The sequence below is a fragment of the Cyanistes caeruleus genome, chromosome 8 (genome assembly GCF_971803275.1).
Source record: "Cyanistes caeruleus chromosome 8, bCyaCae1.hap1.1, whole genome shotgun sequence".
NCBI classification, from domain to species: domain Eukaryota; kingdom Metazoa; phylum Chordata; class Aves; order Passeriformes; family Paridae; genus Cyanistes; species Cyanistes caeruleus.
The window spans coordinates 85,875-113,849 of NC_141708.1; the positions used below are offsets into that span (position 1 = coordinate 85,875).

The 27,975-nt window shown below is 36.8% G+C and overlaps 1 protein-coding gene across 10 annotated transcripts; it reads right to left on the reverse strand.

Annotated features, from left to right (window-relative positions):
• Positions 1-428: 428 nt before the first annotated feature.
• On the reverse strand, positions 429-27,921 carry MSH4 (mutS homolog 4). Of its 10 annotated transcripts, XM_086899459.1 has the most exons (22): positions 27,718-27,921; positions 25,453-25,541; positions 24,616-24,718; positions 22,764-22,928; positions 21,804-21,967; positions 19,097-19,207; positions 18,264-18,379; positions 17,471-17,644; positions 15,064-15,236; positions 14,221-14,288; positions 11,544-11,618; positions 11,081-11,145; positions 10,351-10,520; positions 9,375-9,511; positions 8,867-8,970; positions 7,898-8,022; positions 6,874-7,074; positions 5,565-5,683; positions 4,918-5,046; positions 3,270-3,444; positions 1,462-1,550; positions 429-1,123 (listed from the first exon to the last, which is right to left on the reverse strand). In XM_086899459.1, the coding sequence occupies exons 4-22, from the start codon at positions 22,855-22,857 to the stop codon at positions 1,091-1,093; spliced, it is 2,322 nt and encodes a 773-aa protein (XP_086755585.1). In that variant the 5' UTR covers positions 22,858-22,928; positions 24,616-24,718; positions 25,453-25,541; positions 27,718-27,921; the 3' UTR covers positions 429-1,090. The 10 variants fall into 10 exon arrangements, with proteins under 10 accessions (XP_086755585.1, XP_023786139.1, XP_086755584.1 ...); XM_023930371.2 differs by lacking the exon at positions 24,616-24,718 and having other exon boundaries at positions 429-1,118; XM_086899458.1 differs by lacking the exon at positions 24,616-24,718.
• Between the last annotated feature and the right edge of the window lie 54 nt (positions 27,922-27,975).

Here is a 27,975-nt window from a genome sequence, read left to right on the forward strand (position 1 = left end):
CAGTGATTTCAGCTCTTGGCCCACCAGCTTTATTTCACTGCAAGCTCTCTTCTTCCAGCTCCACATCCGCTTCTTTTTCCCCCTCTCTGGTAGGTGAAGCTGCTCCAGGTTGAGACAAAAGGGTCTTTGTTTTGGTTCCAGCTCTGAGGTTTCACCTCCAGGCCAAGAAATGCCACTCCAACCCCCTGCCAACCCCAAAGCAATCTTTACTGTATTTGCAGCCCTTCTCATTATGTACCATTCTATGCTTGCTTCCCACATCTGCAGTCACCATCCCCTCAGAACAGAGTTTGCAGCTGCAGCACTGCAGTCCCCACCCCGGCCCCAGTGATTTCAGCTTCAGCCCCACAAGCTTTATTGGGATAAGGGAAAACCTGGTACCTTTACCACCAACTAACATCAAACACATTGCTCTGAAGAACAGCTTGTTTTTACATGTCCAAATTCCTTCAAGTTTTAATATCATCTGTTTCCCGGCATTGTGAGAAGTGTTTAACACAGCACAATGAATAAAATGGTGTCAGTCCCAGAAGACACAATTGAACAAGAACAGACAGTAAAACTGCTTTGAGGCAATTTGGGCACACATTTGCCTTTTTGCGATCTGAACTTTCTATTGTGTTCTGCCTGAAATTCTGAGTTCCTTAGTACTCAGCTCCAGTCCTTCCCTCTCTTCTCAGTGCTGCTCTAAAGTGATGAAACTGATACAGTTTAGTGTCAAAAAGAATTGTGTACCTCACAGAAGGCAAATGCTTTTATTCCAGGTATGTTGGGGGAGGGGGGGAACCCATAAAGGATATGGTCTTCCATTACTAAGTTTAGTTTAGGAATTAAAATTATAACACCATGTGAAAAGACACTACTAATACTGTGGGAAAAAAACAGAACAATCTTGCAGTCATAAAAACTGGAACAACAGCCTAGGTTACACATTACTCATGCTCATCATTTTTTACGGGTGTGGAACAACTGGTTTCATACTTTCTCTTCAGGGCTTTCAAATATACTCGCAAACTGTCAGGGTCCAGTCGAGAATTTCTGGCAGTCTGAACCAGTCTCATTGCTAACTGGTATGCAGCTCTCTGTTTCATCATCTCAGGAGTGCTTTTGTGCCCGTGCTGTTCTTAAAAATAGACATACATTAAAATAGGAAATAAATGACAGTCTATTATAAAAATACAAGTATTAGCTATTTTCCAGCCTGTTTTTGATCTCACAGTATTGGTTTGCATACGAAAATTACATCCAATATTCCTTTACCCTAAGGGCCATTTTGTGCTGTCAGCTAACAGTGACTTTCAATATAATCTTTCAGAACTAGTTCCAGAAATACAAAGTTTAATGAAATCTGTTTTCATTAAAACAAAGGCAGTGCTTATCCCGTATCCCTTCAGAAATTTGAAATACATTTGAGTTGTATAAAAACTGAGAAATACAGAATTATAATTTTCTACTACATACCAAAATTTGTTTTGCAATGTGATTTGTGATTTCCTTTGCATCCAAAATTATGGATGATGGTAGGGAGGACACTTCTGCAGCTTTTAGTCCTAAATATATAAAACACAAATCAGGATTTTTTATGCCAATTTTATCATTACCTTCCATTTTATGTCTTCCAGAATTAACTTCGCCTGTTTTCCTAAGGGGTATAGAATTAATTATTATTTAAATAATTTTGGTATATTTTCTCTTTGTGTTTTTTTTTTTTTGTTTGTTGGGGGTTTTTTGTTTGTTTGTGGGTTTTTTTTTTGTTTTGGTTTTCTTGTTTGTTCTGTTTTGGATTTTTTTTTTTTTTGTTAATAAACAGTAAGGCTCGGAGAGTTACAAAATAAAATGTCTACTCTGTTTTAATGCTATCTCTGAAACACACCTCAACATCAAGTTACTGCTGGCAATGCTTTAAATGTGTAGAATGAGACATATTAGGGAGTTAAAAAGGAAAAAAAAAAGGCACCATGATGTTAACAGCTTTCTCGGTTCAGTTTTTTAATTTGGCAGAAAATACAGAGGTTTTGCTAAGTGCAGTCTCAATTATATCCAGACATCCTGGTGGATATGGGTGTCATTTTTCAACTTCTTTGTTGCCAACAGCCAAACTTCCGGATACTTGGGGTAAGAAAGAGACGGAAATATTTTTTCCTGCTCTAACATGATTTTTTGACTTTTTCCTTTGTCTGTACCTCTGGAAAGTCTGTGGCATATTGGGTGGTTCAATATGGCAGGTTTAGAAATGAAAAAAGGGTCACGAAGAGCCCTTGCACGCTTTCTTAGAATGTGACATTGCTCAAGTAATGTAAGGCCAAGACATGAAACACCGAGTTTCTAAAAGTCTCCTGTTCTCAGAGATTACTCTCTAAACAAACAATTCTTTGAAGTTAGTGGTGGTGTAGCGTTTAAAATTGACCTTGTGCTGCCGAAGTTAAACAACCTTATTCTGAAATTCTGATCAAGAAAAGTTTTAAGTCCTGTTACTTGAAGCTTAAGTGGAATATTTACTTGTCTTCAGTTACCAATAGCTTGCAAAAGTCACGTGTAGCTAATTACCTTTTGATTAAATGTTAATTAAATCAAGGAATCAACATCTGAGTCTAGTATTTGGAAACGTATGGATTTTTTTTAACTCTCTGTCGTTCACTCTTGTCTTTACTGACCCATAATTAATCAACCTATACAATCTACACTATAATTTAGTCTAAAGATGAAAGAGAATTAAATCCACTTTTCAGAGAACACTGATGCTTTTGTAGACCCACCCATAACTGTCTTAGCCTAATATACCATAAAATTCCTCTCGTTTTTTTAAAGAATCTCGATTCCTTTTTGCTGATCAAAAAGGGCCAACCTGCTGTTAACCAGTCACATCACAGCTTATGGCAGAAACATCTTTAAGTCTCTCTAGAACAATCATTCACTTCCCTAAGTGCAGACGAAATGAACTCTAGTAGCGTATGCTCAAAATGACTAAACTCATTCAAACAGATATGAATCAAGGAGGTACTAACATCAGTAAGATATTTTTTCCATTATGAAGTATCACGTAAGTTCTTCATACAACCCGAAACCACTATCTCACTACATGGTTACTTAAAACGTGCAATTATTTGGAACAAATTATAGCTCTGCAGATCTCTATATCTCTCTCTCTTTGAGAGAGACACAAACGCAAGACAAACCTGTCATCAGAAAAAATACTGCTAGGTGCCTAATAACTGAAATAGTATCTCATGTAACTTCTGCCGACTGTAAGTCATGGTGGAATCCGTTACCGTAGTTCTTTTCCTCTGTGTATCCTTTAGAAAGTGTGTAAGTGTAAGCAATTTTCTCCTTATTTCCAGCACTGCTTCTCACATGTTGCACTTCAAAATGGTAGTTTTCCACGTTGGGATATAAAGCGTCTATATGACATAGTTCCAGGAAATGTGTAGCAAACAGTGTAAATGCCTAAACAAGGAAACAAGAAAGAAAATTAATTTTGGCAATGATCCAGATATAAATTATAATAGATAAGAAAAATTAAACAATCTCATAGATGTCCGGGTTTTCCTCCGAAACACAGAAAAGCTGTCTTTACATTACTAAAGCAAACAAAAATCCTTAAGAGATATGTTCTACCACAGGCAAGTACATCTCTTCCAACTGGGGATTCTCCTGCTCATTTCTCAATAGAAGGAAAACAGTATCAGAAACAAAAGAAAATCGACAATGCTTACAAAATCTGACTGGTGTCGACTGGAATGATTGTCAAATGGTTGCTTAATTCTCTCAAGGAATTCTTTATCAAAAGTACAAGTGACAGAAAGTATATGAGCTTCTCAAACCAAAAAACCTACAAAAATCCTCTGAATAAACTCTGAGGAGAAACAAACACCTGCACACTCAAAAGGTTTGTAACAGCCGCCTGAGGTTGATCACATACCTAGCAATAGAGGCGAAACTTGCAATCCATCTAAAATTATCTTCCACTTTTCTCAACAAGTTTCTAACCTCTGTGACCAATTTGTAAGTTGTGTGGAACTACCACTGTACTTTGAAAGGTAACCACCAGGTAAAGAGGTCTGCCTTTAACATTCAAGCACAAAGCAAAACTAAAACTAAACTAAATTAGCAAAACTAAACAGACTGGGTTTTTATGTTTCTAGACAGAGCTACAACTTGCAAGCAAGTTGGAAAGATATGGTGACCAGTGTACTGGTTTTAGATGGACGAGATTTAGTTTTCTTTGTATTAGCTTTTGTTGTGCTGTTTTGGACTCGTGACCGAGACAGTACCGATAACTCACCCATGTTTTAGCCGCTGCGGGGCAGCATTTGCACAGCACCAAGGGCTGTTCTGCTCCTCACCCTGCCCCACCAGCAAGCAGGCTGGGGGTGTTCATGGAGCTGGGAGGGGACACAGCTAGGATGGCTCACCAAAACTGACCCCAGGGAGATGTCAAACCATACTATACCACCACAATAAAAACTGTGAGGAGGAAGGAGGGACATTCAGCATTCTGGCAGCGGTCAGTGTGAGGAAATGGCATTGCAGGAAACAACTGAACATCTGCCTGCTGATAGGAAGCAGTGAAAGAATTCCTTATTTTGCTTCTGCATATGACTTTCCTTTAGTTACTAAAGTGCCTTTATCTCAGCCCATGGGTTCTTGTATTTTTACCTTGCTGATCTCTCCCATCTCACTATGGGGAGCAAGCCAGCAGCTGAGTGGTGTTCAGCAGCCGACTGGGCTTAAATGACAACCACCAGTGAACAGAACTACAGCTTATGTCAGCATGTTTCCTATCACTGTAATTCTTACTGTTCACTGGTATTTAGCCAAGAAATCTTTGCAAAACTGATGTAAAATCATGAGAGAATACTGTATTTAGTTTCAGGATGACAAAAAAACCCCCTTAAATTTCTTTCAAAACAGAATTACCTTTAAGTTCAACAGATATTCACAGGCAGCGTAACAAATGCCAATACCTTCTTCGGCACTGGTACCTCTGCCAAGTTCATCAATAATGATGAGTGATTTATCATTAGCGTTTTGTAGGATGTACGTTATCTAGAAAAATATTCAAAGTGTTATCATTCTTATAAATGTGGGTCTTTTAAAAAGGAATTTTTTATGTTATTCAGATGGAACATAATGCAGAATTTTTAAAAAAATCTCTTGAGATACAGTTTTACCTTTGCCAAGCTTTCAAACAGCTGTCAATTCTAATCAAGCAAAGACTCACGCTACACCACTCTTTTCTACTGCACATATCGCTTACCCTCAAAATGGTATCAGTTTGTGAAAGGAAACTGAGAGAGCTTAGGCCCCTACAAATGATAATTTAAATTCTAAGCAAATGCAAAAGTGTTGAAAATACTATCCAACAAAGCACTGATTTTCACTCGCACTGGAATATCTTTCTATTTAAGAGATGCCTGGTTTTCTACAGTTTATCATAAAAGAGATGAAGGCTGAATTTTTGATTGTTTTTTAAAGTACACTCTTTCAGTGAAAATATACTAGTACAATTTCTACTAGCTTAACAATAAAAATGGGCCTTGGACCTGGATAGCTATATTTCATACCTCTTTCATTTCCTTCATGAATGTTGATGCATTTGTTTCAATATCATCATCCATACCTATTCTGGTAAAAATCTGCTCAGCAATTCGAAAAGAACAATACTCTGCTGGGACATAAGAACCTACAAAGCAAGCAAAACACAAGTTTCTCTCATCGCTCTGACATTTGCCTGAATATATCACTGGGAAAAAAATTACTTTTACACTTGGCTTTTGTGCACAGCAGAGAATGCATCTTACTTGATAATGTTTTCTAAGATTACATTCTACCACTAATTTATAAGAAAAAAGTTATTATAGAGATAGGATAATTAAAGAAGCTTATCAGTGAAACCAGTAGGAAATCATATGGCTGAAGCTGTTTGTCAGTCTAAAGGGATGAAGACAAAACAATGAACTCTAGGATTGTTTAACATTTCTGTGGTCACTAATTTACTAATCCCAAGAAGCGCCAATTTCCCAAAATTAAGATTATGTTGCCTTTATCGGACTTCCAAGCATAGTAGTTTTACCAAACCGGAAAGAACAGGAACCTATTGCCAAAAACTTCACGGTCTGCTTTAATCATTTTAAACTCATGTTTTTGAGAGCAATTCTTCAAGAACTTGCAGTTATTGGGGACTGAACCCACAAATGCATGATGCATAAATTTTACTCTCCACTTGCTAAGTAGCTTCATTCTATAGAGTTACGTCTTTGACTTGTGCTACCAGACTTACTTTTAAGAAAAAAGTCATGAGGAATTCCTGAATACAGGAATGAGTCTCAGTTAGACTTTACAAATAGTTGGTTTCCTTTAATGACTTTAGTACAGAACCTTGCAGTATTTATTACTACTCTTATTTGAAGTAGTTGATTATTTATCTATTAATTATACCTGTCTGGAAACATGTTTCTCTATGTAATTTAGGTATACTCAAGGTCACGTGTTTCTTTTGGATGACTAACATACGTGTCTGACCAACATACTGGAAGGACACTCACTATCCATCTAGCATAAGGTGCTAGATTGGGTTACAGTGCTCCAAAGAGCTAGGGCATGCAACTGTGCTTCTCTGAAAACAGATTGGGGAGGCTTCAAGATACGCAGATGGAGCCCCGTAAACTTCCAATGGCAGACAAGAAACTTTACAGTGGCCTCTGTAAGCGACTCAAGAGCTGGTAGAAGAAAATGGACTACAAATTACCTGTCAGTATTTTACTTAGATATAATGTTATTCTGGAAGCTAGATCATTCAATTTCATAAATATTTGTAACCAGGAAAAGAAAAGTTGCTGCAGAAGATGATTAATATTGTACACTCCTACTCACCAATCTGAGCCATAATTTGACAGAGAGCAATCTGTTTCAGGTATGTTGATTTTCCACTCATATTTGGTCCCGTAATAATGACAAAATTGTTTCCCTCTGTCAGGTATGTGTTGTTAGACACAGGTTTTTCCATAGCTATCTTTTCAAGAATGGGATGCCAGCCCTGCTTGATTGCTAAAGTATCGGTAAATTCTGGACGAACTAAACAAGAATAAAAGATGAAAAACACTGAGGAGTTAGTGTGGGAACCTTTACATTATTAAATTAGTGTGCTTTGAAATAAAGTTAATTCTTCCAGAGCACAGCTCTTGGGAAGAATTACCAGCCACTTTCAGGTACAGATTCTGATTACCCTTCAATCCTTCACGATTTATGACTACAAAAAGGAACCCATAACTAAAACTTTATTTCTAAATTAATGTTCTGTGGTTTTGTTCCCTAGTAAGTTGAGACTCCAGTAATAAAAATGCAAAGAGCTTAAGTATTTTTATAAAGTACAAGGGTCGTGGACTCCTGTTACTCCTACCTATGCACCCTGTATTTGCATGGTAAACTAGAAAGTAGCATTCCTTCTATTTTTGTTATATGTTACCATATTGATTATTTGGCAATATGGCATGCCTACAAAGATCCATTTGATGCTGCAACCATCTCCATGGATTTCTATCAGATTTTCGGTCAGGTTCAGTCTTTCCTGAACCGATTACATGTAGCACTAATGGACCAGCAAAAAGCATAAACAGAGAATGTCCATGCACTTCATGCTTTTGAACAGAAAACGCCTAAACTGTCTGTTTTGAGAGGAGTGACTGGAAAAGCTTGCGGCAGCTAGCTAGGCGAATTTAATTTTGATGAAGGGAAGCAGAAAGAACATCAGCATAGAACCGGCAAAGACAGACCAGAGATGCTCATCTGAAGAGTAGTGAGACACAGAGAAAGAAACTGAACCAGACAAAACAGCCTGGGTATTCTCCATCAGAAAGGTCTCTATCTGGCCCATAAGAGAATCAAAGAAGAAACCTACCATAATCAGAAAGAGTGCAGGCGTGGGCAAATGAAAGCAGCATATCCAGCATAGACACAATGTCAGACAGCTTGTATAGGCAATGAATGTGTTCATAAATCTCATTCAGTAGTTTACACACTATTCTGAAATAGGACACTGATTTAGCTGTTGCATGGCACATCCTGTCGCTTTATACAACTTACAGAAGTAAAGGAACCATAATTTCATACTGCATACATTAGGATAAAAGGTCACTCATAAAACGCAATTGTGTCTACCAGATGCGAGCAAATGTATAAATTTCTTTGAAGTAAATTAAGATCTTGTACCATCATCTCAGCTACCATTCTGCTATCAGACACAAGACACAACCTCGAATACCAACTGCTCATACAAAAGCTTCACATAGAGAATGAACAAAAAATATAGCTATGGAATCAAGTATGTTCTATAAACATGAGAAATACAACTTTAATTCCCTTAGACCCTCAAGTTAAAAAAACCCCACATGGCTGCTAGAAAGAATTTCCATTCAGCTGACAGGTAACATTACACTTACTAAGTTGTGAATCAGTGAGGAGAGCAACATGACATGCTGCAAGGACAAGAGACAGAAATAGACAGTTCTGCTCTAAATATAAGGAACTGACTGAAAGTAACAATTCTGCATTAGTGATGCAAAACTAATGCATTCATTGTGCCATTTTGCACAGATAATTCACCCCTAGAAATTTTACATGATGACCGCTTATTAATAAATGCCAATATGTTTGCCATCATATTTAATACAATACACAGTTTATGTTGCTTTTTTGGTTTTTTTTTTTTTTGTCTCAGGAAGTATACTTGAACAGTATTGCTTTAGACAATCTCTGTAAGTAGTCATTACTTAACATAAAGATAGCTTTAAAACCCCATGTAAATAGCTGATAATTGGAGAAAATAAACATACTTAGCAAATATTAAATAGTTCTTAACAGGTCTTACAAGTAGGTCATGTGATATATTTCTCTCAGGGACTCCTGACATCTTTCATTCATTTTTATTAAATCTGCTGAAGTGAAGCTATATGTGTTTTTCATTTTTGTGATCTGCGGGGAATTGAAAACAACAATAAGAGCTTGCCTTATTATTGGAAGGAAAAACAGCTTCTAAAAACCAAATTCAGAACCATATGGGGAAACAAAAGTGAAAAAACATGGCCCAGTTTCATTTTTACCATGTAATTTTTTAGGAAAACTCCATTTAAGATAACAATTAGCACGATATACAACTTTATTCTTCCACAAAACATAACTGCATGTACTTTTTTGATTATATAACTGAATATAGGGTAGTTATAAACATCCCAGTTAAAACTTCATTTACTTCTAAATATCTTCACTGAAATTATTATTATTGTTGCTTACTGCATACTATGTACTTTATTAATGTATTATATATTGTAAATAAAGTATACAAATATATTATGTTAAAACATATTTTGTACAGATACCTTTGTAAATTCTGAAGGAAGCTGGCCATTAGGTAATGTTGAACAATCAGCATTCATCTGGATAAAAAATCCACGAGCGGAGCTGAAACTCGTTTTCATTGGTAGGCTGTATTTTTCTGCAAGTTGTGCTATCATACCTACGTACCATATACAAAGATTTAACCCTAATTATATACATTAATGTACATCCCCCCCACACACACACGTGTGCTGGTACGAAGATGGAAACCGCTAATGAAAGCTTTTAGAAATAAAAAAGCAGTACCATCTGTATCTTTCACTATACATGAATGTGGGATTAGAATAAAACAGGAACTTCAAAATATATGACAGGTGCTAAAGTTTCTGATGCTCTTTTAGTTTTCCGACTATAGACTATATACTAAACTAAGATGAAAAAATTTATACTAAAAAATCAACAATTTATACTAAAAAAAGGAAATAAGTTTCAGAATAAACTGGGTATTTTTCTTCTATTTTGACATAAACAGGAAGATTACTGAAACACAGTAATGCGTGACATGCTAAAACTTCCTTTTGTTTGTATTTTCCAACTCTTAATACCTCAGCTAAAAGGCAGTCCACAGATAGATCAAGACTGCTTAAAATATAAAGAACAAATAACTCAGACATTTTAAATGAAGAAGCTCAACCAAGGATTTACATGTTTTATGCAGAATGTTTTAGGTGGAGTAATTCTGTTCCATTAGTTCAACTTTATTGCGCTTTAAGAGGACAAGGACTAACAGAGCTTTGAATATAGAAATCACCATATAATTATTCAATTTTATTAAAATAAAACAGAGGTTTTATCCAGACATGGAGAATCTCAGTTACCTATCAATGACAATAAATTCATATCAATACCAAATACTTTTTACATACAAGAAGGTTATAACACAATTACATGGCTTCTATAGGTCAAGTGCAATGTATTTTAAACCCCAAATAAATACAAATTTTAGTTTAGAAATACCTGCTATGTCATCAACAATTTCTGTGTATGTTCTGCGAGCTATGTCAAGGAATTCATTGATGTTAGGCTTAACAGCATAGCACTTCTGGGTCCTCATACTTAGACATCCTTTTGTGTATCTTGTATCATCATTAATTACAGTTGTAATCTTTTCAAGTATAATTCCAAATCTGCAACATCAGCAGTATTACTGATCAGATACATAATACTTCATGATTTTCTACTTGCAATATCATCCCCAAATTACAAGTAGCAGTAATAAATAAGTGAAGTAACTTTGAAACTTTCTACTGTTAAAATAAAACTGGAAATTTCATTTCTATTTTCACCTCAGAATGAACCATGACTATACCAAAGTCTGACTAAAAATACTGTTCACATCTTTGGGAGATATAAATTATTTCTCAAATACGTATTTTTTTTCAAACATACAACACTTGAATTTTGCATTATTATGGATACTCTAGGAAGCCAATACTCTTGTCCTTTCAGAATTATTTCTAAGGGAATTGAGTTCAGCAAGAACTCCACTATCACAGCTAGCTCTCTTGCTTTTGTCACTGCATTCATTAGCTGAAAATTAAATTTTCTGACAATTAAAATCAGCGTTAAGAAGAAGAACTGAGCTATACCCATAACTATAAACAAGTAAAGACGCAACATCTTTTATCTTACAGGCACTTTTGAGATGAGAGTTTCCAACACAGTAGCTAAGTATTATGATAAATACCTTGTATCTTCAAGAGAATTGTAATAAGCCTTTAGCAGCTGTGCGTTACAGCTTCTTATAGCAGCCTGTTGAAGATAAAAATATGGACATGGCAGTTATTGCTTTTTGCAGCTTTTTTAAAGGACTGAATGTTTTCAGATTCAGTAAGGCTAATCAGCCAGAAACTGTGGGATCTGAGCAGGAGTTTCAGTTAAATGTTATATAATCAATTGTTCAGGTAATGGTAGGAATCCTGCTCTTTACAGTATAGACACAAATGCGTATTTCTGACCTATGTTAAAAACAACGTACTATGTTGGCAGTATTGTGCTCTGTAATCATATTATTTTTTTACTTTATCGATCCCTTCTGATTTGAAATATTCTATGAAATTTAATAAACTACACTTCATAAAAATAAGGACAAAATGGTCTATACCTTATTAAAAAAAACAACAACAAAACAACAAACAAAGACCACTTACTTTCAGCGGCTCCACGAGTTCTAAAGTATGCTTCAGGTAGATTAAATTAGTTATTTTTGATTCAGCAGTTTTAACCTGTTCAAAAATTTTTTGAATATTGGAGGCATTTGTATGTTCTAAAAAGTACTTAAGAACTATTAGAATTCATATTCTTAACAGTAACAGGCTTATACATTTAATGGAAATTCCTGAAATGCTTCATAAGCTCACTTTGACAACTTCGTGTCTGCACAAAAAATGCTAACCTAAATTTTACACCTCCTGCTGTGACAGTTTGTCCATCAGTAGTTAAGATTTCTTATGTTTGAACTGATAATGACTGAGTCTAAGAACACCCTGCTAGCCCAAACTGTGAAAACTTTTCATCTTCTACGTATACTTAACCCTATACAAGCTCTTCACAATTTAGACTTCTTCAAAGCAAATACATTATGCATTATGATGAAGCACACAACCTTTTTCCATTAATGCTGTTAAACACAACATTTTGGTTTGGTTGATTTCTCTTGGGTTAATATACGTACATCCTTAAACATCTGCTCAAATGATACTAGAAAATATCCAGTAACTATTTTAACATTTTTCTCACAATAATGACTGTTCTTCAAAATCTTTCATTCACAGAAACCTTCAACCTTCTTTGGTATGGGCCGTTAACACTCATGGTAAAGAATTTTGCTGCTGACATTAGGGCACAGCATTTGCAGTACACATGCACTGTGCAACAGGATTTTAAGGAAATAACACAGATAAACAGATTGGACATGAACATAGAAGCATGACCCTATGTGAAATCTTACCTCATTCATATATAATATCTCTTTACTCTTGCAACGGAGAGCATCTCTTATCTTACAGTCATATAACGGTTGGGGTTTTTTTTGTAAAAAACAGAACTAAACAGTGCTAAATGCATCTCCAAATAAATATGAGATTTAAATCCCCAGAAAGAATAAGAGATCAAAAGAACTGATGTGGTCATATATGAGAAAGTGGTAGTGGAATGGATCTTTGATTAATTAGTTCTTACAAGAATTTTAATTGGACTAGTGTTAAAAGTGAACCTCTGCACATGATACACTTAAGCCCAAAGGCAATAAATGATTTCACCACTGACATGATCTTTCAAGTACCACATCTCAAGCAAGATTGGATTGAGCACAGTTTTTGAAGTATAAGGCTTTTGTCCCTTGGAGTCCCCTTGAAGTGCCAGATGTTACTTATGTAATGGATACGAATGTTTTTTTTAAAAGACAATTAGTCCCTCTCAGAAACTTATGCTTTTTCCTAACTACTTTGTAACTGCATGACATAACCGGAAGAGAGAGCAGTTATTAAAAAAAAGTTGACCATTCCAAACTTATTTTTTAAAGTACAGGAATGGTCTGCCCGGGGAGGTGGCAGAGACACTATCCCTGGATCTGTTTAAAAAAAGACTGGATGTGGCACTCGGTGCCATGTTTTAGTTGAGGTGTTAGGGCACAGGTTGGACTCGATGATGTTGGAGGTCTCTTCCAACCTAGTGATTTGGTGATTCTGTGTGATTGACAGCCTCCTTAGGATGAGAGAACACTCACGCTGGACATACCACTCAAACATTTAGTAACTGGAACTTTAGGCTTTCTAGATGTGCATCTCATCTGCTGACTGGTTGAAGGCTTACGATGAAAATTTTTATGGAGAGTAGGAATGAAACATAATGATTTGCCTAATCTAGCATTTGATAAAAGCAAAGCACTTGAATAAGCGTATCTGTTCCATGAATAGTAAGCTCTGCTATACTGGAACCAGTCAACAGTGAAAACACTGCAGTAAAAATGTTTGGTATACATGGTGCTATGCATACATAAAAGCACCCTATGTGACCTTTTTAGTCATATAGATGAACTCACAAATTCATGTTACACATTTCTACAAGGAAAGCTGGGAGCCATAAACATTCTGGGTTTTGATTATGTCATTAAAGAGATTTATCTGCATTTATAACTGTCCTGTTTGAGTCTGTATCTGATTTCTTTAATTAGAATTACACAAATCCTTTATCTAAGTAGGGAAATCAGCATGTGAGAAGACACTGAGAGGTGAAAGAGTTGTGGGTATCGAAGATGCTGGCACAAGCATAAACATAAGGAGTCATCAACCTCAGAAGCAGTGGCAGAAATATCCAACTCAAGTACAGTAGTCAAATGTAACTTTTAACACCATGGTTTCAATATGTTTAGTGGAAACAAAGCTGAGGTTCAGTAACCTCAACCTCACCGTAGTTAATGTTGAGTCTGGTTCAACCAAGATTTACTGGTGAACTACATGTATTTATTCCATTTTGATATTTGTATGACGTGTTAACATACAGACTGATATATGAGGCAAGATCTGATGAAAAAATAATTTTGCTTTTAGACCTAACAGTCACTAGGACTGTAAGTCACTAAACATTTTCTCTTTCTATGCTGATGCAAAGAAAATTCCTCTCTCTCATCTGAGTAAAGTTGAGTAAAATGTACACTTATGAAGAATAAAGGTGGGGAGTTGGTCTTTCATCAACCAGAGTTGATGAGAAGAGCAAACATTTTTGGAAGTACATTTTCATAACTTAAGATGAATTACAGACATCACATTTATATATTGTATGTTATAGACAGATAAATGATTTTCCAAGGTGTATTTTGAAACATACTGTATCCTGCTTTGGAATCTGTACCAAAACTGAAAGTAGTTGTTCTGTATCCAGGAACTTTGAGATAACTGTAAAATAAAAGTATACACGTCTGAAACTAAACTGAAACTGTAAGAAGATGTATTTTCTTTGAAAGCACACAATTACTTAGCTATACTAATGCTGATCTTTTCCTTATATTCTACTGTCACAAATTATTTACAGGGTAAAAACTAGCTTAAAAACAGCTAATATCTGAATTATTTTGTTGTAACTATACTTACAACTTACTGTATCTAAGCATGCATTGATTTCATTGTATAGGTAGACATCTGTCAATTCAGAAATACTTTTTTTTTCTTAGACTTAACTGTATTTCTCCTCTGGCACAAATAAAGATTATATGATCCAGTTTTAGGTGGACTAATTCTAGTATTGTATTTTACCTTTCTTTAGACCATATGTTTTATGAAGTAACAGGAAAAAAATATTTATATGCAAGTATTACTTAACCAATGTGTTTGCTTTTTCATGTGTACATTACACATACTTGTATACATCAAACATAATGCATGCCCAGCCACAGAGATAAAGAGACAAACTCCAACTCCTTTAAAAAGCTGTTGGCTCACAGACTTCTATACACTTTATCACAGAAAGTCAACTTTTCTAAGCAAAATACTTGAGAGAAGTACCACTATGATAATACAGATTACCTCAAAAAATTAAGTGTTCACTATGTCACCTAACAAACCACTAAAAAATACTTTTCAAATATACCAAGTAGCACTACATACTTTCCTACATTAGAAAAAAATGTTTCGAAAGAAATATAGTATTAGGTGTTACAAAATAAACTATTACCTGCTTGAAGACCGAAAAAGAGCTCCTCATCCTGGAGTAATTCCTGAACACAGTCCAGTCTTGTGTTAATTGTTTCAGCATCAACTAGAGGTTCCAGGATATTAGATCTAAGTCTTCGACTTCCACCGGGAGTTTTAGTATAATTTAGAACACCAAGAAGTGTGTGACCATTCCTTTGAAAATAAAATAGATATGAAGAATACATACACCAAGAAAAAGAGATATCAAGTGTCAGGAGACGTTTACAGGCAAGAGTATCCTACAAATCTGAGGCATGCTTTGGCATGCTTAGCATCTCCCTGTTTGATACGTATATTATATGAACTACAGCAGTTGAGGAAGCTAGGTAATTCAATGCAATTTAATATAATATTAGCCCTCAATTATATAAGTATAGAAATACATTTGTACTTAGTATTTTATTCATATTTTGTAGTAGCATTCCATTGCAACTGTGGTAAAGTTCACATTTTCCCTTTCAATTAAACTAATTAAAAATTAACAAACCAACCCTACACAAGGAGGCAAATTACCAAGTTACAATCAGAGATCAAACACTAATCAGAACAATTTAGTTGAAATACATCTCTGAAAATAATTTTAATTACTTAGAAGTCAAAAAGAAATAATTTTTGGTTTTATTCTTTTAAAGAACATTTTTCAGTCAATACAGGAGCTAAACAACATGCTTATAATTTGTAAGTATTAGTTTCATCTTTATGGCTTTTACATGTTACATATCCCAGGGTTTCACACTTAATGGTGATTGCATAGGTGTAGAATAAGCCATCTATAATATTTACACCTACTACACAGTTAAACAGTTTTAGAAACCTGAAATCTTCTATGCTATTGGCTGAAAGAAGATTCATGAAATAACAGGGCCGTAATAGCACACTGATTTAAACCAGAACTCAAATAGGAAGAAACCTGATACAAACACACAAAACAAACACCATGAAGATAGAAAGGTAGGTAGGTAGACAGACAGATGGAGTGAGCAGAAACACCCTGAAATACCATGGTATAAAAAAGCAATAGTCAGGAAAATAAAAATAAAAAAATAATAAAAAAATAATAATAAAAAAAGGAAATTCAAACCCAGTTGTATTCAGGGTTGGTTTTGGGTTTTGTTTGCACTTACTGCATGATGTAACCCCTGACAGCACTTAAGTGGAACTCTACATTTGGGAGAGTATATACAGTGAATATCTTTAGGCACCTGAGGACTTATTTCCCTGCATAGTTAAATGAAGCAAGGCAAGTCCCTCCAGAATTAAGACTAGCACACAAATTCGACTTAGTTATTTCTTGTGTGTGCCTGTGCTATTAACTTTAACCTGCTGATACCTAATACAAATATATCTAACCAGGCTCCAAGATATCAAGTGTCAGGAGACACTTACAGGCAAATTAGTAAGATTAGTAAGATCTATGTAACAAAAATAGCTATGTTTGGCTGATTCAAACTTGCCAATGGATCAGCAAAAATTCTGCAACAATAATGTTAAAAAAAAAACCCGCAGAAACTTAAAGCAGTTTACTGTTGCTCAGTTCCTCCTGTAACCACCTTCCTCTCAAAACCAGCTGTGAAATTAGGAAAAGAAAAATATTTTTTCAGAAAAATATCGCTACAAAAGTACCTTCTCATGTAAGGCATTTTGTGGTTCTATTGCATCTCCCCAAGCAGAAAGGTCTTATGAACAGTACTTGGAGAGTGAGGAATTTCCAGGCTCCCCTTTTTATATCAGTGTGATTAAGTGGACATCCAAACAGAGGTAGATCTCAGAACCTGACAGGCAGCAAAACACAAGTTCCGAGTGTTTTTCTTGCTAACCATAAGTCTAACAGTCTGGAGAAGGTAAGCCTTGAAGTTTCTTCTGCCTACGAGGCAACTACTGATGAAGGAAGTGCTCCAAGCATTGATCTCAGTGAGGAAAACTACCATGCAGTCAAGTACCACACTGCACATTCCCATCATTATAGAAATTACTCTCTTTCCCACTATTAGATCTAAAAAAACTTCTCAAGGCTGAAGCATATATCTTCTGTAAAATGAGTAAAACGTAGGCATTTTAATCCAACATAAGAATCTTGAAGAAATAGTGCCTCTTTCATTTCATACTCTGTGAAATTTTGCATAAATAAAATTTTCAAGTCTGAATAAAACACACACATCAATGTAAAGATGATTATGCATTCTCTCCTTCTACAATTCACTTCAGGATTTCCTGTGCTAGAAATATGGTGCTGAATTGTAATGCATTTCTCTGTCAAAATATTTTTTTTTAGAATATGTGAATGGTTCTGTCATACAGAAATAATGGTCAGCTCTCTGACACAAATGTCAAAGAAACTTAGTCAAATCCATTTTTATAAAAACATAAATTGTAAAAACTATTCTTACCGAGAATCTCTGTTATTAATCACTAGTTCAAGATTTTGTGCTGATGATGAATCTATCATAGCTGTTTTTTCACTCCCCTGGAAACGCACCTTGAGTGATTTAGGAGCATAAACGGCGTTTTGAATAAATTCAACATATTTTAGCAAAGCTGCAGCAGCTGCAAGACAGTAATACCTTGGAAAGAAACAATGTTTCATGAATGTTGAATACTGCTATTGAAATACCACAGAAGTAGTGCACTACAGAAAGAGCATTCACACTATTGTGGGTTTGGCCAATACTGTGGTTGATAGCACTGAAAAAGCAGTATATTTCAAACATGCACGAACCCATGTCTAGCAAACATATATTCCTGCAAGTCAAATATTTATAAACGTTTAAGTCTCTGTACACTTGACAGTCTACACTATATTGCTGATATAGTGAACATATGTATTTCAACAGACACATGTGACTTGAAGACCCTGGTCACCAAATACCAACACTTAAAATTGCTGATACATTGAAAATGCTTGCTGAGGCCAGAAAGACAGGCTCTTGAAAGGTATCTTTAAGGAAAGAATGAAAAAGGCGAAGTGGAAAGCTGTGAAAACTCAAAAAACCCACCCAACTATGTAACAGGCTTTCTATTGACATTTCTAGATGTATCAGAAACACTGGAGGGCAAAATAAAAAGATCTGTTATGATTTTCTAACTTTTACAACATGACACAGACATACGCAATGAGTACATAAAAATGATTTTGTTAAAAACTTATCTGGACACAGTATGCTTTTCCTTATTTAAACACACTTTGATTGGACTTCCATGAAAATGGTACTAAATTCAGATGCACACAATTGTTCTATGTACTCCAAACCCTTTGTTTCATTGAAGTATTTTCTCTGGACAGTTGTAAAAGTCACATTCTGTGAAGATGGGGATGAAAGAAATGAGTTTTTAAAGTTACATCAGAGAGACTTCTGTATTTTTCTAGTGATACATGTTTCCAAGAAATCTATCAACTGATTCTGCAGTCTGTCTTCATAGAAGTATTCATTCTAGCTTACTAGCACAAGCAGGTCAATGTAACTGAAGGTGTGTGATGCACATGAGATTTATGTGAGAAAAAGAGGAGAGAGATCAGGAAGCAGAAGAGCACTCATGAAGAAGCCATCAGCTATCTAGGCATGAAACAATTCACGTAGTAATTAATAGTTTCTTTAAAGGTTCTGAGGCTTTAATACTCATAATTTACTTATACTAGGTCATCTCATCCTCTTTTACCCTCACAGTGCTCCTTTTTCTTTTCTATGATACATCAGCCCCCACTAATCTATCAGGTCGAGAGAACAAGGCAGAAGCAAAGGATTCGGAATTACTCAAATTACCCAATGCCACAAATCAAAAACTTTCAGCTTTCATCAGCAACATATCTATCTCTGTAACTGTCAGTATTAGAAGCAGCAGCATGGGAGCTGCACTTAGTTTATTCACTACCATTCTAAAATTAGACCTGAAAATCATAGAAAACAAAATCTGCCTGCACTTAAGATCTTAAAAGTTATATAAAACTCTCAAATCAACCATCATATGAAAGTGATCAACAAGAACTCTAAAACATTGAATGAAATTTTAGATCTTACCTTGAAATGCTCCATTATGAGACTGAACAATTTGGTTGTATTCCCTGCATCACATGCAGTGTTTGACATTATTATTTCTAGTGGTGTTAAAATCTTGAGTTTAGTAATAACCTGAACAAAACATTCAAAAGAATTCAATTAAAAAAATAATAATCTAAAATATTTAGACAATCATGAACAGCAATAAGAAAATACAGAACCCTTGTATTTTAGAATGAGTTCGAATTCCAAATTTTCTACTGACTTCTACAATAATGAGTCAAATTCATATGTATCTGAGAATACACAAAACTAAATTAAAAACAAACAAAATTGAGAGTTTATCCCCTGTTATTTGAACACAGAATCATGCTTGCCATTGAAGCAAGATATTAATATCCAAAACTATATTTCATGGCTATGACAGGGGAGAAGGACTTATTTCAACAGATGGCAGCTTTCTGGCCTTGCAGCTGGAAGGTTAATCGTGCTCTGGACGATGAAGAAATGCGACATGTCTGAAGACTACTAATCTTTGGATTGAGACTAGTTTTTAATTTTGTTTTAACCTCCTCTAGTAACATTTACCTCAGTATTAACACGGCTAAAAATGTGCATATTTTACCAGCTTTACATTATGCACACCCCCTGTACAGATTTATTAGTAGACTATATGCTCTTCTACTGTATAAGAAAGGACTAAACATTATGCATTTATGTTCATTTATACCAGCATTTACAAATTCTCAAGGGAGAAACATGAAAAACCAGACTACATTTTAACTGCTTAGAAGTTAAGACATGCAAGAAGGAACAGATGATGTCCCAATGAAAAGGTAAACAAGCATAAAAAAAATACACAAAATAAATCATCTTAGGGCATTTGGGGTGGGAAGGCTGTCACTGCCCTTCATATCTGCTAGCCACCAGGAAATTTTTTTCCAGTGGCATCACAAGTCTTGAAGAACTTAAAGAACACATGAAAACTTTCCTGAATTTATTTGCAGAACATTCAAAACCAAAAGTATGCACAAGAAAATACAGTAGGCTGGATACCAATCACTAGGCAAAGCATGGATTCTGAGAGCGTAAGAAAACAGCTGATCAGCAGATAAGACAGAATTGCTGAAAGAAGATGAATGTGTCTTTACGAACAGATTGTGTGTATCTGCTCGCAGATAGGGTCAGAGACTTGCAGATAAGGAAGTAATGGGACAAACCCTCAATTTCTAAAAATGTTACTAACTGACATGGACTGCTGCTTAGCCAAGGTCATGCTCAACTCCTGAACTTCGAGAAGAACGAAGATTTAATAGAGTTATGAATATTAACTTCCCCACCCAGGACAGACTTGAAGCCGATTTTAATGGTCATGTATCATCTGTTGTAGTGGGGGGAACACATTAAGGGGCACATTTAGCAGACAGATTAGGATGTCTGTACCTCCCAAGCACCTCAGCCAATAGGGAATAGGCAAAGGTTCTGCAGCTGGATAAAAAGGATATTTTTAGATTTTACTGGGATAAAAAGGAGGCTGCAGTCCTCCAACAATTTGAGGGACTCCATGGGGAAAGGCCTCAAGAATAAAAGGTACAGGACTCCTCTGTCTCCTCCATGCACATAAACTTCTGGCAACATGAATTTTTTCACACATTGTTAAAGGTGTGACAGATTAAGGCAAGAAATTGGGCTGTTAGGACATTTTCCACATTAGGGGAAAAGTAGTTGCACAGTAGCATCTCTTTTTTGGACTGGATGGTGAATGCAGTATCAGGTATGAGCACAGAAGGAAGAATTCAGTAATCTAAATGGAAAATTAGGAACATATGTGTACAAATAAAAATGCCAGCTTTTATAATGGTAAGGCAGGAAAACAATAATCATATTTAAAACTGACCATGGCGTGAGAAACAGTTATAAAGGATGTTCAATATGTAGCTATGTGTGTTGAGACCAGAACAGCCTTTAAAAGCACTAATGCTTAAAAATAAAAGAAAACAAAGAAATCCGTTATACAACACTGCACATTATACAACTGTAATGTACAACAATGCTGTATAATGTACATTGTACAATGACATCATACAACACCTGTTTTATTAAACAGATTTGATGGTTGTTTACATCCTATATCAGAGCTACTTACTGTCCTAATAGAGCTTTTGTTTCTTTAAATATTGTAAAGCTGCTAAAAGCCATGTTATTTTCTAGCATTCATAACTACAACAAAACTACAAAATGAGATGTTTCAGTAATGTTGCTGCTGCATAACCTAGAGGTTACTCCCCAGATTAATGTAGAATATGCAGTGCTGGCTGTAAATTGAGTGAATTTCATTTCAAACTGAGATGGAACATTTATGCAGCCAACGGTGGAACTATAATTATCCCCCCCACACATTTATGCAGCTCTCAGAGTTGCTTTGCAGGATGAAGAATACTTGCAAGTTCTACCACCATATATTGCCCAATGCTCTTCAAAATGAGGCATCTCAGTCACAGAAACAGTGTATTTTGCAGAAGGGCTTTTTTTCTTTTGAAAAGCATTCTTTCCTCTTTAACATCTGAGGCACATTAAGGAAAAGAGCAGGCTTTTCAACACCACATATTTTCTAGAACTTGTTACTTCCACTTTTGAGAAATCTTTTCCACAAACTAGAAATTTAATTTCCCATTAGTCACAAACTTTTTTCAAGAAAGTAAGTCACAATAATTAACCCATAAAATACCTTGGCATATGTTGTATTGTCTGCAAATTGTGACAGTATAATCTCAGGATTTTTTAAATCTATACTGGCCATTCCTACTTCACCTCTGGCAAGGCCTCTTCCTTCTACTACAGCTACAATAACTGATGCAACAGTATGAGCAGAAACTGCAGATGAGGATGTAACTGTAAGACAGTCATATATATTCAGTTACATTCAATATAAATCAATGAAAGATTGATCAAGGACCATCACAAACAATAGAGCAAGGGTAAAAAAATACACAGATGAAAGAATCATTATCAGTTCAGTCTTTAAGAATCCTAAAGACTGAACTGAAAATGATGAGACTGTGAAAAAACTTTAAATCCCATTACTTCTGCATTACCAGAGCACATATGACACATATAGCATGGCACAAGGCATCGTTACCCTGTAACACCATTTTGCTCATACAAAGCACTGCAAAGTGTAGCATCAGCTACCATCAAAGTGTTCTGAAGAGCTAGTGTTCTACACCTCTGAACGTGCCAACATAAAATACAAAACAGTTGCTTCAAGAAACTTGAGAATTATGTTATATATGATGTCCAATGCATTACAAGCCTAAAAATAAGCTCTGATTAGAGATGTGCATGAATTTGGGCTTTTTAGTGATCACACTGCATGTCCATATGGCCACAAATATAAGTTGATTTTGGACAATTTGAAAAAACTCTGAATTCTAACTACACTGATAATCCATACATGAATGCAAAGTAAGTAGCAAGAGGATGCAATACCAAAACATCTACTCAGTATGTAAAGTAGTATTTTTTGGTTGGTGCATTGTTCCTTGGCAGCATTCTCTATAGAACAAAACTCATTGTGTTTTGAGTTTATTTTAGTATCCTAACATATCACATTAAAAATTAAACTGTTTCATAAAATAACATCAGAAATGTAAGTTGGACTGTTTCCTCTAAGAGCTGTTAATCTTACCCGAATATCCCATAAGAGGAGTATGGCTTCTGCAACCAGATCTACCAGAAGAGAGAGGTGTTTTTCCTATACATGTGCTATTCAGGCCTCGCATAGAAGAAGAACTCGTGAGATTCAATGTATTAGCATTTTCTACACAAGAACTTTTGTCACCAAAATATGATTCTGAAGGGAGAGAGAAATAAGAAAATTATTAAAACAGCCACAAATTTTTGTTCAGAAAGCAATATACAAAAAAAACAGCTTACAAAACTTCATTTTTTATTAGCATAGAGATTTCCAAACAAAATGTCATTCTATGAAAGCTCTCCAGAGTATAAAATGAAATAAAAGTCAGACTGCTTTGAAAACAACCTTGCATTAATATGATTATTTTCTACAAAAAGATTACCTAGAGTAACAATAAAAAAAATTATTTACATTGTTGAACTGAAATAATACAACAGAAGTCATTTTACTAAGTATCATTTCAGATTCTAATGAATTCTAGATTTATGAAAGAATGCTTTAAATCAACTTTATCTCACATTTGCCCATTTAAAAATCATTACCTAAAACTGTACACATGCTTATGAAAATCTTTTTTTAAAAGCTGAGCATTCCTTTTAAAAAACAGGGCAATAAAAGTTAACAAAGAACCACTTGGGAATGATAACTCTGAGTTTATGGGAATCAACTCTCAGAAATTATACAGTAATCTGGAATGTATTTGTTAGCAGCATCTCCTTTTACACACATATTTAAGATCAACATACGTTTTTAAGTCCTGCAAAATATCTTTGTCTCAGAACACTTTTAAGTTCCAATAAATTATTTAAGTAATTTACTTGTTTTTAATTCTCTTGAGATGACTGAAGACATCCTTAGACTAGTTTAGATAACTGCTTTTTAAGATTAAAAAAATGAATGAAAAGATAAACAGCAGATGCACTTAAAAAACTCCAGGTGTTATAAAACACACAAACACAAATGTTTCTGTTTCCTGTATTATAGTAAAAACTGACACACAAGACAAAATACTTAAGCATTCTTTTTAGATGATCAATTAACTGCATGATTCTTTACCAAGGTTGGCTGGTACAAAAATATCTGCAGTACTGGGGCTCTGGGGCTTGTTTGGATTTTTTGGACGGTGAGGTGGGATTTTCTTTGTGTTTGGTTGGGAGTTTTTTTAATCCTAAAACTGTGACAAGTGATAAAAATATTAGCTCAGATTCTTTGCTTGGAGACTTTTTTAAGAGTGGACACATCAACATCGCAATGCATACCGGTAATTTTTTTTAATAGCATTCACTTAGATTTTGGTCTAAATGCATTCAGAATTTTGACAGAAGAGACTTCCTGTAGAAGGTACCAAATCTGGCTTAACAGAGGAAAACCAGTAATTTCAAAGAGCAATGAACCAAACCATACACAGGTATTTCTCAAACCCAACATTTAAGTCATGCCCTATTTGAATTAACATTCTGTTTGGGTATCTTTTAGGATTCCTCATTAATCATATATATTACCCAAACCCATTTTACCTAATTTCCAATTTGTACATAATGGAGATACATGCACATCAGAATTCATTGCAACAAGTGTTAAAATAATTTCCAACTCTTTTCATCGTTACGTCTGAAAACACCACAATTTTAACTTTTTTTGCTGCCTGCCAAGATACAAACTTTGCTAGTCGATTTTTGTAAAGGATGGCAAACAGCATTATTGCATTGTAGGAGCACAACGTTCTTACCACACATTGAGACCGACAGGCACTTAAAACTATTTCAAAGGCCAGGCAAAAAAATAAAAACAAAACCAAAACAACAACAACAACAACAAAACAACCAACAAATCAAACACAAACCCGAAACTCATAACCGATGTTTCGGTTCTCTCCTGTAAAGCAAACACTATTGCAGCAACTCAAACACGTTTATTGATCCCACAGAGAACTCAGCTACTACTGTCTAAAGAAAAGAAAGAGATTTCTTTAAAGAAGTGCAAGGAACGATTTCCATTGTTCTTGCCGGCTGCGAGGGCTAGTTGGTGCTACCCCACCTCAGTAGGCACCGCTTTTAACAGCTCTTTCGGAACCCGACCGGAGCAAAGAGAGCAGGAGGGTAAAGAGACAGATAAAGGCCCCGGCAGAGAGCGTACCTCCCCTTTCGGAAACAGCCGGCTTCCCCGCGCTGCTCCCGGCGGCCCGGGCGGCTGCGAGGCCTTCCCCGCTGGAGCCTGCCGGCCGTGCCCCGCCGCTGGAGGAGCCCCCGGTGCTCTTCGAGCTGTGCGGCGTCTGAAGAAGCCCCAAGGTGTAACGGGGCGTCTTCTCTGCCCGCCCGCCCACGCCTGGCGTGGAAGAGCCGCGGCCCGTGTAAGATTCCGAGGTGGCCGAGACGGCCGCCCGCTCGCCCACGCCCGCCATGGTGCGTCCCCTCAGCATCGGGCCGGCCCGCGCGGCCCCGCGCCCACCCCCGGTAATGGCGGCACCCGGCCCGGCTGTTGGGGCGCCCGCCTGCCCCCCACACTCCGAGATGGGCCCCGTTGGTAAAAGTTGTCGACCTGCAGCTTTAAATGATACAGTACTCAGAGCTGCTGGCCCTGCAAGGGGTATCGTTATGAATACGCAAGGGCCACAGGAACGCAAGGAAAGTGCTTGCTCTGCTCTTTAAAGCAGGAGTAACTGCATTTAAACGTAATTTACCCCGCATTGATACTTCACCATTCAGACTGTCTTAGCAGGACCTTCAGCACGTTTTCTTCCTGCTCAGGAGTTTGGAGACAGAAAGATCCCTGAAATAATCATAAAGCTTGTTTACCTCTGTAGTTGTCTTAAACACGCGCTTGCAATAGTGTTTTAGAATACTAACACTGCATTGTACATTAGCATCATGTAACATACACTACTAAAATGTTTCAATTCACATTTTGACTAGGCACAATTTTGTCTCCGGCACTAAATATACCTGAATTATAAAGCACTCCATATACTCTCACCTTTTTAACCTGCAATCTTATAAGATCTTTAGAAATCACAGCTGACTTAGGAAATTACATTGACCAAACTTTCATCAGAGAACTCCAATAATATTAACAGGATTTCAATCGAAAGTGAAATGTTCTACACTGCTATGCAGTATCACCCACGTATTAATTCCCAAGCTGTCTCAGTCTGTAAGAGACCAGAAACTCTGAAGATGATCCCATTTTGCTACAGAACATGGAAAAATAGCAACTTTCTATCTACTAAACAGTGCTTTCCTGGGCAAAAAGAAGTGCACTTGCAAAGGAAACCATAGTGGAAAAAAAAAAAAATAGAGTTTTTGGTTAACCTTTACAGTTAAATAAAACCTGATCAGTGCTCTCATTCCCTCACACTCAACACGAAGTCTTTTCTGTAAGGTTTTTTATTGTAACTTTTTTGCAAACCTTGAAAAATAAAATTCCAGGCTTTGACCGAAGAATTCATCAGGCAAGCAGGCAGTTAAAAGTAGTAAGTTTTTACCTTATCTAAAAACCTGTAGGCTTTAAAAATTCGTTAGAAATGCTTAAGCATTCCAATTCATTTGGTTTTTAAAATACATGACAAGTAAAGGTCTATCAAATATTGACTTTGTCCAGTTCTAGCTTACTCTACACTAATACAGCTAAAAGAACCTAGATATTGAGCCCCACCTGTAAAAGCCAAGGCACATTCAAGACCCAGCCCACTCCACTACCACACAAACTACTCCCTGAAGGCCAGAGCCTGATGCCCACAAAAGTTAAGGAAGACAACTGTGCCAGCTGTCTGCAGCCCAAAGATGAATTTTATGGTCTTTGCCCAAATTATCTAGACAGATCAACCTACTACCACACCATCCTGAGGCTGTGCTACCCTGTCTTTAGTATTGCTACACCCCTGGGCAGGGCAGCTCCCACCATGACATGGACACCCAACAAGCAAGCACCGTGACTGACTTCCATAGGGAATCTGGCACCCACCAGCAGAGAGGTCCATCCAACAGTGCCATGACAGTGTAGGTGTTCTACAGGGGCCCTGAAAGTGGTGAGTGCTGCAGCCATCAGTAGAGATGTGGATGAGAGCCATCAAAAGAAGAATGATGGATGAGCAAGAAGCCAAAGACAAAAGACTGTTATGGACATGAGGATGCAATCCCTGGAGACAGCTCTGACAAAAGAGAACTCGCAGAAGTGGAAATGAACCACTCTCTTGCCATCACTGTGAGAGATGATGAGAGATGTGAGAGATGACTGCTCAGAAACATCTACAACATGATAAACACCAGACAGATCCACACCTTAAGCTGGAATTGCAAGACAAGAAAGGCTCAACAGTAGCAATGTAGCTCAATGTAGCAATGCATTTGAGACTCAAGGGAGGGCTACCAAGGTGCCTAGTAATCACTAAGAGCTATGGAGACATCAAGACCCGAGGAAGGTACAGTGTACGGTGCAGAAAACAGACTGTTTAACAGAGTTTACACAACACAGACTCATTCTGGAATTGCCTTCCTGGGCACAGTCCTCACATTGTGCTGAGAGCTAACCTCCTCCCTTGACGTGCTCCAAGGGAACTGCTCCTGAACAGCTCTCTCCCCCCTACACTGACTTGAAACCTCTCCTTTCAATTCCCAACTTTGCCCCTCCCCTCAGAGAACTCCCCCCTCAGCATCCTTCCCTCATCATCACTTTGGAGGAATGGGGTTCTGAAGCCATCTTCTTTGCTATTCACCAGCAAGCCCAGGCAGGTGAGTGTCAGTACCACGGCCCTGCTGTGGGGCCCACCTGCTGCCGTGTGCACTGGCGCTTAGTGCATGCACTGCCCGTGGTTGCGACAGCACCACAGCCCTCATGACCAGCCAAAGCACCCCTTGTAGCCCCTGTGTTGCAATCCCCCCCCACCACAGTGCCAATCTGAGCTCCCCTACTGTGCCACCTTCAGCAAACAGGAGCCATCCACACCTACCAAGGCCTCTCACTCGCCTCACCCACGTCCACTGGCCCTTGGCATCTGCTCAGAGGGGAGGGCTACCCCGTGCCCCATCGTGATGCCCCATGACTGAGAAAAGGGTGCAGCACCACCACCAGCCGTGCGGCAGGGCTGCAGTGCACCACGGGAAGCATTAGTGCAGATGGAGAGCTTCATTCTGGACAAGCCATCATCAAAGTGCTGTTGAAGTTTTACATAAAACCAAAGAAAAATAAACCTTTGATACAAATAAAT

Coding starts and splice junctions, on each gene's coding strand:
- MSH4 (XM_023930370.2), bottom strand. CDS start 25,191: ATGCTGAGGGGACGCACCATGGCGGGCGTGGGCGAGCGGGCGGCCGTC. Junction 8,971..9,374: donor TTCCTTCAGAATTTACAAAG/GTATCTGTACAA, acceptor AATTCCCCGCAG/ATCACAAAAATGAAAAACAC. Junction 5,684..6,873: donor TCAAATTATGGCTCAGATTG/GTGAGTAGGAGT, acceptor CTTGCTTTGTAG/GTTCTTATGTCCCAGCAGAG.